Source organism: Elephas maximus, chromosome 7 (genome assembly GCF_024166365.1).
Source record: "Elephas maximus indicus isolate mEleMax1 chromosome 7, mEleMax1 primary haplotype, whole genome shotgun sequence".
Taxonomy (NCBI): domain Eukaryota; kingdom Metazoa; phylum Chordata; class Mammalia; order Proboscidea; family Elephantidae; genus Elephas; species Elephas maximus.
The window spans coordinates 120,083,009-120,095,745 of NC_064825.1; the positions used below are offsets into that span (position 1 = coordinate 120,083,009).

The following is a 12,737-nucleotide window of genomic DNA, read 5'->3' on the forward strand; positions in this document are numbered from 1 at the left end:
TGCCATAAGTCCATAGGAGTCAGACTGTTCTGATTACTGCTTTCACTCTGCTGTCCCTCCTGCCTTGTCCTTGTTGATCGAATGCCACCACTAGACACCACAGGTTCCAATCAGCCTCATTGAAGTTAGGTGTCTTAATTCAGTTAGGGTGGCTCCCACTCTCAAATCTGATTTACATAACATGGCAATCACAGCAGATTGCATCACTGGGATGATCACATATAAATACTGAGAATCATGGCCCAGCCAAGTTTATATACCACCTTAACCATCACAATCTCACCCTGGCATTACCGGTGCAAATCAAAGAAACAGAAAGTAAGAAACGTTGGAGAGGCTGCGGGAAGATTGGAACTCTTATGCACTGCTGGTGGGAATACAAAATGTTGCAACAGTTTTGGAAAACAATATGGCACTTCCTTAGAAAGCTAGAAATAGAAATGCCATTTGATCCAGCAATTCCACTCTTAAGAATATATCCCAGAGAAATAAGAGCCGTCACACAGAAAGACACATGCACACCCGTATTTATTGCAGCATTGTTCACAATAGCAAAAAGATGGAAACAACCTAGGTGCCCATCAACAGATGAATGGATAAACAAACTATGGTACATACACACCATGGAGTACTACGCAATGATAAAGAACAGTGATGAATCTGTAAAGCATCTCACAACCTGGATGAATCTGGAGGGCATTATCCTGAGTGAAATAAGTCAATCACAAAAGGACAAATATTGTATGAGACCACTACTATAAAAATTCATGAAAAGGTTTACACACAAAAAGAAACTATCTTTTATGATTACAAGGGAGGGTAGGGGTGTGGATGGGAAAACACTAAATAGACAATAGATAAGTGGTAACTTGGTGAAGGGTGAGACAGTACACGATACTGGGGAAACCATCACAACTTGTACAAGGCAAGGTCATGGAAGCTTCCACAGACACAACCAAACTCCCTAAGGGACCAAATTACTGGGCTGATGACTGTAGGGCTGTGGTCTTGGGGAATGGCTAGCTCAATTGGCATAACAGTTTGTAAAGAAAATGTTCTACATTCTACTTTGGTGAGTAACGTTTGAGGTCTTAAAAGCCTGTGAGAAGCCATCTAAAATACTCCACTGGTCTCACCCCTTCACAAGCAAGGGAGAATGAAGAAAAATAAAGATACAAGGGAAAGATTAGTCCAAAGGACTAATGGACCACAACTACCACAACCTCCACCAGACTGAGTCCAGTATAACTAGACGGTGGCGGCAAACACAACTGACTGCTCGACAGGGATCACAATAGAGGGTCCTGGACAGAGCTGGAGAAAAATGTAGGACAAAATTCTAACTCACAAAAAAAAAAAAAAAAAAGAGCAGACTTACTGGCCTGACAGAGATTTGAAAAACCCTAATAGTATGGCCCCTGAATACCCTTTTAGCTCAGTAATGAAGTCACTCCTGAGATTTACCCTTCATCCAAAGATTAGACAGTCCCATAAAACAAAATGAGACCAACTCAGGGCCAAGGACTAGAAGACAGGAAGGGACAGGGAAGCTGGTAATAGGGAATCCAAGGTTGAGAGGCGAGAGTGTTGACATATGGTGGGGTTGTTAACTAATGTCATAGAACAGTATGTGTACTGTTTAATGAGAAGCTAGCTTGTTCTGTAAATCTTCATCTAAAGTATGATTTAAAAAAAAAAACCCCACAGTACGATTTTTTAATTTTGAACTTTTGGAAATTTTCTGACTAGAGAAACAAATAAGTTTGGACATGAGTTTTTATTCTGATTGCTCATTTGGTTATTTTAACTTCTTTTGTTAAAAACTAATGACATTCTGTTTACCTAATGTTAGAAATTCCCATTATTGCATGTAAGTGTGCACATGTATGTGTCATTGCATATTCTTCTTTTCATGGAATTTTGTGTGCCCTGTTGGGCATATATTCTTGCACTGGCGTATGGTACAGAACATGTGGCAAATCAAATGTCATTAAAATGGTTTTTGAAAACAAAATCTCAATATTTTTAAGTTCTCTCTGAGCCAATCTTGTTCATTTATTACATTTCTGGACATAATTTTTTCTTTTTTCTAGACAACAGAGTTTTGAGGAGGTAAGTGTATCACCTTAGAAATTAAGGACATTTCTAACTCAAAAAGAAAGACCAGTTTTGCTGGCCTAACAGAGACTGGAGAAACCCCGAGAGTATGGCCTCTGGGCACCATTTTGGCTCAGTAATGAAGTCACTTCTGAGATTCATTCTTGAGGCAAAGATTGGACAAGCCCATAAAACAAAATGAGACTAAAGGGGCACATCAGCCGAGGGGCAAGGACTAGAAAGTGGGAGGGAACCAGAAAGCTGGTAAGAGGGAACCAAAGGTTGAGAAGGAGAGGGTTGACATGTCCTGGGGTTGTTCACCAATGTTGTAAAACAATATCTGTACTATTTAATGAGAAACTAGTTTGTTCTGTAAACCTTCATCTAAAGTACAAAAATAAAAAGAAATTAACTGCATTAAAGGCCCAGAAGTGTGAGCCATTGCACAGACAATACCTGAGGGGAATAAAGTAGGTTGTTGTGGATTCTACCATATTAAAAAGTTAAGCCTACAGACAATTTTGCCTTCTCAACAACCTTTTCGAATGCACTCTTGACATCTTTGTTTCTCAGGCTGTAGACCAGAGGGTTCAACATGGGGATGATCATAGTATAGAACACTGATGCCATTTTGTCTGTGTCCATGGAATGACTGGAGCTGGGCTGCGTGTACATGAAGATGCTTGTCCCATAGAAGGTGGAAACTGCAACAAAGTGAGATGCACAGGTTGATAAAGCCTTCCAGCACCCCTCAGCTGAGTGCATCTTTAGGATGGTGATAAATATAAACAGGTAGGATAACAAGATAGTCAGAAGAGCAGAAAAGATATTGAAACTCACCACGAAAACAAGAACCATCTCACTAACATGCCTATCAGAGCAAGAGAGAACCAAGACTGCTGGAAGATCACAGAAAAAGTGATGGACCACATTGAACATACAGAAGGACAGACGGAATGTATCCCCAGTGTGAATGGAACCATTCAGGAAACCACCAACATAGGAACCTATAGCCAGTCGGGCACACAGGCCTGTTGTCATGGTGGTGGTATAATATAGGGGTTTACACACTGCTACGTCGTGGTCATAGGCCATTGAGGCCAACAGGAAATTTTCCACAGTAATAAATACTGCAAAAAAGAACACCTGAGTAGCACATGAATTGTAGGAGATGACATTGTCTCCTGTAAGGAATCCAGCCAACACCGTGGGAGTGACAGCTGAGGAGTAACAAAGGTCCACCAGAGACAAGTTGCTGAGGAAAAAATACATGGGAGTGTGGAGACGAAAGTCCAACAAAATTAACCCAATCATACCTAGGTTCCCAAGCACGTTGATGAGGTAAATGAGAGTGAACATTATAAAGAGGGGGAACTGAAGCTCTGGGGCATTTGTTAGTCGTAGCAGGATGAACTGAGTCACTTCTGTTTTGTTCTCCATTGACATTATTTGGGACTCAAGAGATACCCCGTGTCAACAAGGAATAAAAGAACAGAGTGTTAAAAAGAAAAGACATTGCAGTGAAATTAATTGTGTAAGTACCATGTGCATTACTTCATTATAGCGATAATTTGTATGTCAAGAGTCTCTATACATTAAGCATTGGCTTGACAATAAAATACAGTGCACAGATTATGTACACAGTTACTGACTGTTAAAGGTGAGAGATCTTGGAATATCTCCTTCACATTTAAATTTTATTAATTCTTACTCTGAATTGTACAAAATGTAATAACTAAGCCAAGATGACATGTCTGGAATGACATGGACTTCCAATTCAGTTTTCCCAAGACTAATGAAAACTTTTGTATCTCTCACATGCCCACAGTGCTCTAAACAATTTATATGCATATTCATGTATTCCTTTCAATAACCCTATGAGATCGATTAGTTATTATCCACACTTATGAGACACAAAAGTTGAATAATTTGTTCAAGTTTACAGAAATATTAAGTGGCAAAGCCATACTAAGGATCCAGGCACGTGTATTCTCAATGATCTTAACTGAAATTAAATCACAGTGAATTTAAGTCAATTTAAAATTACTCATTGCCTCTCTTGGTCCAAACTCTATGTTTGGGATAACACAGTGAAGCAACCAAGAGATATATAGATAGTATACATGGTGGTACAACTTCAGCAGTAAGGACATGTACAATCAGCATAGACAATTCTGAAGGGAAGACGTGGCGTTCAGAATAAAGGTTCAGTACAACGGCAAGGTACGTAAGTGTTCTATATCAGCTCTATCGTTTACTACCTAACGGTCAGTGGTCCTAACCTAAATTCTTAAAGCCCCTTTTCCTCTAACTGTAAAATAAAGATGGTAGTGAGACTTATTTCAAGATATTATAGTGAGAATTAAATGAGATAATGCGTAAAAGACAATGAGTAAAATTGGGTGTTCAGCATAGGCTGATTAGTGTTGTTGTTAGGTGCTGTGGAATCGTCTCTGTGTAACAGAATTAAATGTTACCTGGTCCTGCACTATCCTCACAATAGTAGTTATGTTTGAGCCCCTTGTTGCAGCTACTGTGTCAATACATCTCACTGAGGGTCTCCCTCTGTTTTGAACTCTATACCAAACATAAGTCTTTTTCTAGCGATTGTTCCCTCTTCATGGCACGTTCAAAGTAAATGAGCCGAAGCCTGTTTATCCTTGCTCCTAGGCAGCATTCTGGCTGTACTTCCTCCAAGACAGATTAGTTCATTCTTCTGGCAGTCCATGATATATTTACTATTCTTCACCAATAGCATAATTCAAATGTGTCAATTTTTTGGTCTTCCGTTTCCGTTGTCCACATTCCACATGCAATATGATATGATTGAAAATACCAAGGCTTGGATCAGGTGCACCTTAGTCATCAAAGTGACATCTTGCTTTTTAATACTTTAAAGGGATCTTTTGCAGGGATTTGCTGAATGTAATACTTCTTAGTGTTAGGTATAACTTTAGGCATAATATAGGATGTAACAATTGCCTTTATGTTAGTCTTGCGAAAGGTAGGTGGTGACATACAAAGTTCTGAAATGTGTGTGAGTTTTTAACATCTGGTAGCCTCACTTGTCTACTTGCCTTTCATCACGCGCTGGGTCCACTCATGTTCTAGCCCTCTAGTGTTTCTCATTGCCCTCCAGCCCATATGCTGGTTGTGCCAGTATTTCTGTGTGTGCTGATCTTTTATTTAATTTGTATTAATTGAGTTTAAATAATTCTTTTAGTTGCAATCTATATTTTAGCACAGAATGAAAGAGCCTCATTTTTTAAAACTCATTCTTTCTCTTATTGCTGTCATTCCATAGCTGAATCACAGAGATCAAATGCTCCATGTTTTCAAATATTTTCTTTGAATCTCTTCTTGTGCAGATATAATATTTTACATTTTTATTTGAATTTAGAGTCTTATGTAGGACACCCATCTTCTGCTAACCACTACTCTGTACCATCTTCCTCCTAATCCTTTCAGATCTTTACTTTAGAAGCCTGGCTTATAAAGGTCTTACGTTTGAAAATCGTTAACACATAACCACTTTAAGCATACATTATGTTCAACAACCAATGGTAATATATGTATATAGACACATATCTTTTCAATTAATCCTCAGAATAACTTTGAAAGTTGTGCAGTGTTATTACTCCCATTTTACTATTGAGAATTCAAGAAGTTATGCTCTATTCTACAATTACATAGCTATCCAGAAACCCAGTGCCATTGATAGCGACCCTATAGGACAGAGTAGAACTGCCGCATAGATACATACCCCAAAACAATAACCCTTATCAATTACAAGATGCAAAGTTTAAACCCAGTTTCGCCCCCCCTAAAAAAAGCCTGCGCTGTACAGCCACCACACTGTCAATGTTTGTCGGTATAATAGTAATAATAAGGCTGAGATTATGGAATGAAGGTTAAAATGGAGTATGGATCTTGCCATTCAATTAGGACCCTTCTATTGCTTAAACAAGTATCATTTCGCTGTTTTTTTTTAGCATTCAATTAGAGATGTTTACCTTTAATTAGAGGCCAACAGACAGTGAACACGATTAAATTTCCATCTACTCAGAGTATCTTTTATCCTTTTTTTTTTTTTTTTTTTTGCTCATCTTCCTTTGGAAAGCGTGATATTTCATAAGTACCACTTAATTCCCTTCTGATTGGAGTTTTGACATTTATACCTCAGCCTCACCTCACTGTTTTAGAAAAGTATTTAAAACATCTTATTCTGGGATGAAATTACTCATATTATATATAACTTCCCCTCTGCTTTTGCATGAATTTCACTACTCACTAAAATTTCATGAAATGAAAAAGCTAACCTTGATCACTGTTAAAGAGAGAACAGCAACTCTGAATTGTGAGTTTGAAATCAGAAATTCTGGTGTGGGATAACTCATTGATACTATTAGACAAGGTCTATCTCTCAGGTACCGGTCAAAAGTTTCCAAGATCTTTAAGGCAGTAAAAAATGGAGTAAAGAACATTAATATGCAGTCGGGAAACCTGAGTTGAAGTCTTGCATACACCAGCGTTCTTTCTCTTCCCTTGGAGGGGTCACTTACCTTTTCCTTATTTGTAAGACAAACATAATAAAAGGCGTCTCCACACAGTTCACAGAATTATGATTGTAAAGAGCAAGTACATGTGTCTGAGTAGGTTAAACCATATGAACACCCTCCATTTGTCTCTTCTCTTGTCATGGGTGACTGAAGAGGCAGCAGGCTCCAGCAGGTGCAGCTACTTATGTGGAAGCCTTCGATAGCCTGTAACTTTGAGTAACTACGTGCAACAGGAGGCCTTCCCTCCCTAGACAATCTGGGTGATGTACATGTAGTAGGATACGTGAAAACAAATCTGCAATAAGTGAACAATAGTCTCCAAAGATACCAGATCCTAATCCTTGGAACCTGTAAATGTTACCTTATGTGAAAAAGACTTTGCTGATCTAGTTAAAGATGTAGAAATGAATGTGATCACCCTTGATAATATAAGGCAACTCATGAAGGAGATATTATTTTCAAGTCATTCAACTTAACTTTTCTTTTGAGGTGTTTCCCTGAATACTCACTGCAAATACTCGGTTTGGAAGTAGTTTGCAAGTCAGCTAACAACTGTTAACATTAACCTGAATAAATGATTACCAAAGGGGTTCTGTACACAGTCTATCCCTCCAGTTGATGTCACATGGAGTGATGTTGTGACTTCAGAGGCTAATGCGTGGAAACCAGGAGGGAGTTAAAAAGACACAGAGCTCTCAGGGGATGCCTTCCATGAGGGCATCTACAGTTCACCTCAGTTAGCTACAGAAGAAGCAATTATATTGTCCATGGGAACCTAGGTGGATATATTCAGTGCAGTGTGTACACATCTTTGTGATTACTTGTTCTCATTTCTTCTTTTTTTATCCCACTTTCTAATTATGTGTAATTTATATACAGCAATATCCCCAGTTTTTGGTGTATAATTCTAAAACTTGGTCTAATGTCAGTGGTCATCTAGCCACTACTACAATCACAATATAAAACAGATTAATCGACTAAACAAATTCCCGAGTTCCTTCTCCCACCCACTGCTCCTGGCAACCACTAAACTGTACTGTCTTCATAAAATTTTGCCAAGAATATCATATAAATGAAATGTTAATATTTGTAGTCTTGTTTCACATAGCATAATGCATTTGAAATCCATCCATTTTGCTACCTGAATCAGTACTGGATTTTTTTTTTTTTTTTATTGATTTGTATTTCTTTATTGGATACCACACACTATTAAGTGTTTTGTCCAAAAGTAGGTTTTTATTTTCACATTTCATCTGAATAAATACCTAGCAGATGGATTGCTTGGTAATGTTGTTAGTATAGTTTAATTTATAAGGAATGGACAAAGTGTTTTCTGAAGTGACTCTATCATTTGTATTTACACCAAAAATGCATTTAAATTGTTTCACATCTTTGTCAGCACTTGTTACAGAAAGGGTTTTTTAAATTGAATTTTATTTTTATTTCATTTTGTATTTTGCTCTTTCTCAAAGAATTCTTAATAAGTCTTCTTATGAAAATCATTTTTTTAAACATACATTTGCCTTAATACTACAGATCAGGCCTGAGGATTTTTTTCCAACAAATAAGATAGACTAGCTCCTTTTTCAGTCCCTGGAGAAAGACATCATGCTTGGCAAAGTACAGGGTCAGCGGAAAAGAGGAAGACCCTCAACGAGATGGATTGACACAGTGGCTGCAATCATGAGCTCAAGCATAACAACGATTGTGAGGATGGCGCAGGACCAGGCAGTGCTTTGTTCTGTTGTGCATGGGGTCGTTATGAGTGAGAGTCGACTTCACGGCACCTAACAACAACAACAACAACAGCTCCTTCTTCTGTACAGTCTCCTCTCCCCACACACTCCGGATCAAACTCACTGCACCTTATTTAGTGCAGGCAAGCGTAATGGTTAAAACTTTGTTCTGTATAGTCAGGTGGATTGGCCTCAGATCCAGGGAAGTGATTTAATCTCTTCAAACTTCAGCTTCTTATCAGTAAAGAGGGAAATGATAATATAACATATACTTCATAAGATTTTTCAAGAAGATCATATGAGATTATATGTATGTTGTTGTTGTTTTGTGTCATTGAAATCAACTCATCCCAGTGCCGTCGACTCAATTCCGACTCATAGTGGCCCTATAGGACAGATAGGACAGAGTAGAACTACCCCATAGAGTTTCCAAGGAGCGCCTGGAGGATTCGAACTGCGGACTCTTTGGTTAGCAGCTGTAGCACTTAACCACTACGCCACCAGGGTTTCAACTCATAGTGATCCTATATGACATAGTAGAACTAACCCATAGGGTTTCCTAGGATGTAATCTTTATGGGAGAAGATTGCCAGGTCTTTTCTCCCATAGAAATGCTGAGTGGGTTCGAAGCTCCAATGTTTTGGTTAATGAGTGTTTAACCACTGTGCAACCCAGGTTCGTTGAGATTATACATAATGAGATTATATACTGAGATTATATATAATGAGATTGTACATATGTAAAACAAGATTATATTATGAGATTTTGTATATACACATATGTGTATATATATAAATTCCTATATATATAAATATATATATTTATATATAATATGTAAAATACCAAGTCATGGTATTTTCAACTGCCACATGCTCTTGTGAAAGCTGGACAATCAATAAGAAATACTGAAGAAGAACTGATGCATTTGAATTATGGTGTTGGCAAAGAGTATTTAATATACCATGGACAGCCATTAGAACAAACAACTGTCTTGGACAAGGTACATCCAGAATGCTCCTTAGAAGGGAGAATGGTGAAACTTTGTTTCATGTACTTTGGACATATTATAAAGAGGGATCAGTCCCTGAAGAAGGACATCATGCTTGGTAAAATTGAGGGTCAGCAAAAAAAGAAAAAACCCTCAATGAGATGGATTTAGATAGTGGCTGCAACAATGGACTCAAACATAGCAACAATTGTGAGGATGGTGGAGGACCAGGCAGTGATTCATTTTGTTGTGCACAGGGTCGTTATGAGTTGAAAATGACTCTACAGTGCTTAACAATAACAACAACGCAATATGTATATCTATCTATTTAGCTATATAATAATATATATGTAAAAACTAGCATGTATCTGCTCATACAACATTAAATATTATTATTTTATTATTTATAAATGTTGATGTAGCATAGGTCACACAGATAGTAGGACTCAAACAGCCCAACTGCTTCCCCATACGTGCCTGCCACTTTGCAGCTAGGAAAAGACACATACTTGTTCCAAACATTGAACTGTGAGCAGAATTAATGGTTGGGTTAGTTGCTGTGTGTGTGCTCTGCTACTTACCAGTTGGTCAGGGGACAGGTACCTGTGTGGTTGCTTACTGGGTGTGATATGGGCACTCTCAATTATAGTCCTGGGTATGCAGGACTCCATGGGTGTGTTTGGAGCAGTCCCAGGTGTCCAGTTGCAGTTGGGGGCAACGTGGGGTAAAGTAAGATGCTTTCAGCTGTCCCCAGATGCCCAGGTGGAGGGAATGCCCCTGTCAACTAGACTGCATAGTGGTGGGGAGGGTAGCACTCAGTGCTTTTGGCTGGAGGAATTGGGGGCTGCCGCTAATTCTCAGGCCCCTGTCATTGGTGGCTAGATGGAGTGGGTGGCACTTCCAGCCCTCAAGCCCGTGTTGTGGATGTGTGAGGCCCCTTCTTAGGGGAAGGCGTGGTGTAGAGTGCCACAAATCTGTAGCTCCAGCTTGGCTGTTGCAGGTGAAAATGGGCTTCAGGCTGCCTGGAATGGTGTTGGAGTGGGGAGGGAATGGATAAGGAAAAGGGAGTGCCCCTCAGATGTTGAGGTCTGGTGGGGGAAGGGTTATGGTGAGCTCAAGGTGGTTTGGGAGCTTGCACTCAACTTTTGCAGGTCTGGTGTCACTTCTGCTTAGTTCTGGAGGTGCGCGGAGATTCACCGGATGAGGTATATTTCAGCTTGGGATGCTGTTGCTTGTCTCAACCTGTGTGTGCTGCACAGATTAAGCTAGTGCAATGCTGATGATCCTGGAATCCATAATTCCCCACTTCCACTGGTTTTGAATTGTCTCTCTTTCCACCTGTTGCTAAGTCCAATTCTTCAGCTTTGTCTTTGATGCCTAGGGTTTCTGGGTTGTCATATATATCCAATTCATTTTTGTGTGTATATGTGTGTCTTTGTAGTAAGAGGAAAGATGTAGCATGTGACTATTCTGCCATCTTGGCCCTGTCTTTCTCCTTTACATTCTCTTAGAAGTAATAATTAGATGTCAGGCTGCTATAAACAAAAGGACTTGGGAATGTGAAAAGGACACAAGAGCCAAACTGAAAGTGTTCCCAATGTCCAAAAATGGAAGAATTCAAGAAATGAAATAAATAACACAGTATTGAGTTATAAACAAGAAAATAAAACAAAAACACATGAGTTCATACTGATATAAATAAATAACAGACAAATCTCTCTTCCAGTGTGTTAAATAATTTATTTATATCCCAACATCCAATCCCCAGGAGGTATAGTGTAGTCCTTAGTCACCTTGGGTGTGAGCTACATTATGACTTATTTTCAAAGAATAGAATATAGAAAGGGAGAAAATACAGTAATATTATAGTAGAGGACCTGGCAAAAATACCTTGGCCAGATGATTAGGGTTTACATTCTCTGAAAAGTCATGTTGATAACATGTACCCCCTGATATGACATGATGAGAAGGGCACTTCATTTTTCCCTAAACCTCTACCCACAGTCTAACATCTAGGGAAAAAAAAAATAACCAAAACAAAACAATAAATCAGATAAGGCAAATTATAAGACATTCTATAAAATGCCTGACCAGTACTCCTCAAAACTTTCAAGGTCATAAAAAACAAAGACTTAGAAACTGTCAAAGATAAGAAGACAGTAAGGAAACATGATAACTATATACAGTGTTATATCCTGTATTTCATGCTGAAAGAGAAAAAGAATATTAGTGAAAAAATTTAAAAATCCAAATAAATTCCATAGTTTAGCTCATAGTAAGTACCAGTGTTGGTTTCTTAGTTTTAACAAGTGTATCATGGTAAACTAAGGTATTAACAACAGGGAAAACTGGGCATGACGTACGTTACTCTCTGTAATATCACTGCAACTATTTAGAATATTTAAAATTATTCTTAAATTAAAAACATATTTAAAATAGCATTTTAAAAATGGTTCCAAGAAGAAACAGCACCAATTTCTAGATTCTAGAGCCAGAGGGGGATATTTGAGTTATCACACACTGTCCTCACTAATCTTAGGACATTCAGGCAGTTTTATAAAACTTTAGCAGCTGAGTGGCCCTAATTTTGTAGAGGTAGTGGAAGGTGGTAGTCTCAGTGTAACCTGTCACATTTCGTTGTGACCCATAAATGATCCTTGTGCTTAGGACAAGATGTGGTGGCCTAGATTTTGAATGGGATGTGAGTGTGGGCTAACTCCCTTTCTGTGGTGTCTGTAACCAAAACACACCCATAGCAAATAATGGTCTGTCAGCACATCACTCTCTTCTTGTCCTGAGAATATGTCAACATCCTCATAACTGTTAGCTAAACTTGGGCATCATGGCACCTGATCAACCTAACTGCTGTATCTGTTTTGGACAGAGAGGGTGTGATGGTTAAGATTGTGTGTCAACTTGGCTGGGCCATGATTCTTGATGTTTTGGCAGTTGTGTAATGTTGTGATCACTTCTCTGTTGAACTCTGATATGTGATCACCCCCATGATGAAATCGGCTGAGTGGTACTGGTGGGGGCAGGGCCGTGGTGGCTCACTGCCCCCTCAGACTTCATCTGTCCACTCTCCACTGCCTACTTCCTTCCTGCTCACCTTGCCAAGGTTTTTGGCTTGTTCTGAATCCAGCAGCTGTCTCTTGTCTGACATCCAGTTCTTGGGACTTGAGGTAGCAGCTTACCTGTCTATCTTGGAATTTATCAATCTTCACAGCCTGCGAGCAAGAGTCCTGTTTCCCAACCTGCTGATCTTGGGTTCACCAGCCCCTGCAGCTATGTGAATCAGGAGAAGCCTTGCATTCTTGCCTGCCAATCTTGGGATTCATTGATCTTCACAGCCTGTGA

At 39.0% G+C, this 12,737-nt stretch overlaps 1 protein-coding gene across 1 annotated transcript; it reads right to left on the bottom strand.

Annotated features, from left to right (window-relative positions):
- Positions 1 to 2,592: 2,592 nt before the first annotated feature.
- LOC126080843 (olfactory receptor 5B3-like) lies at positions 2,593 to 3,540 on the bottom strand. The gene has a single exon (XM_049892030.1). The coding sequence runs from the start codon at positions 3,535 to 3,537 to the stop codon at positions 2,593 to 2,595; it is 945 nt and encodes a 314-aa protein (XP_049747987.1). The 5' UTR covers positions 3,538 to 3,540.
- Positions 3,541 to 12,737: the final 9,197 nt, after the last annotated feature.

Excerpts from the sequence above, each read along its gene's own strand:
- LOC126080843 (XM_049892030.1), bottom strand. The coding sequence starts at position 3,537 with ATGGAGAACAAAACAGAAGTGACTCAGTTCATCCTGCTACGACTAACA.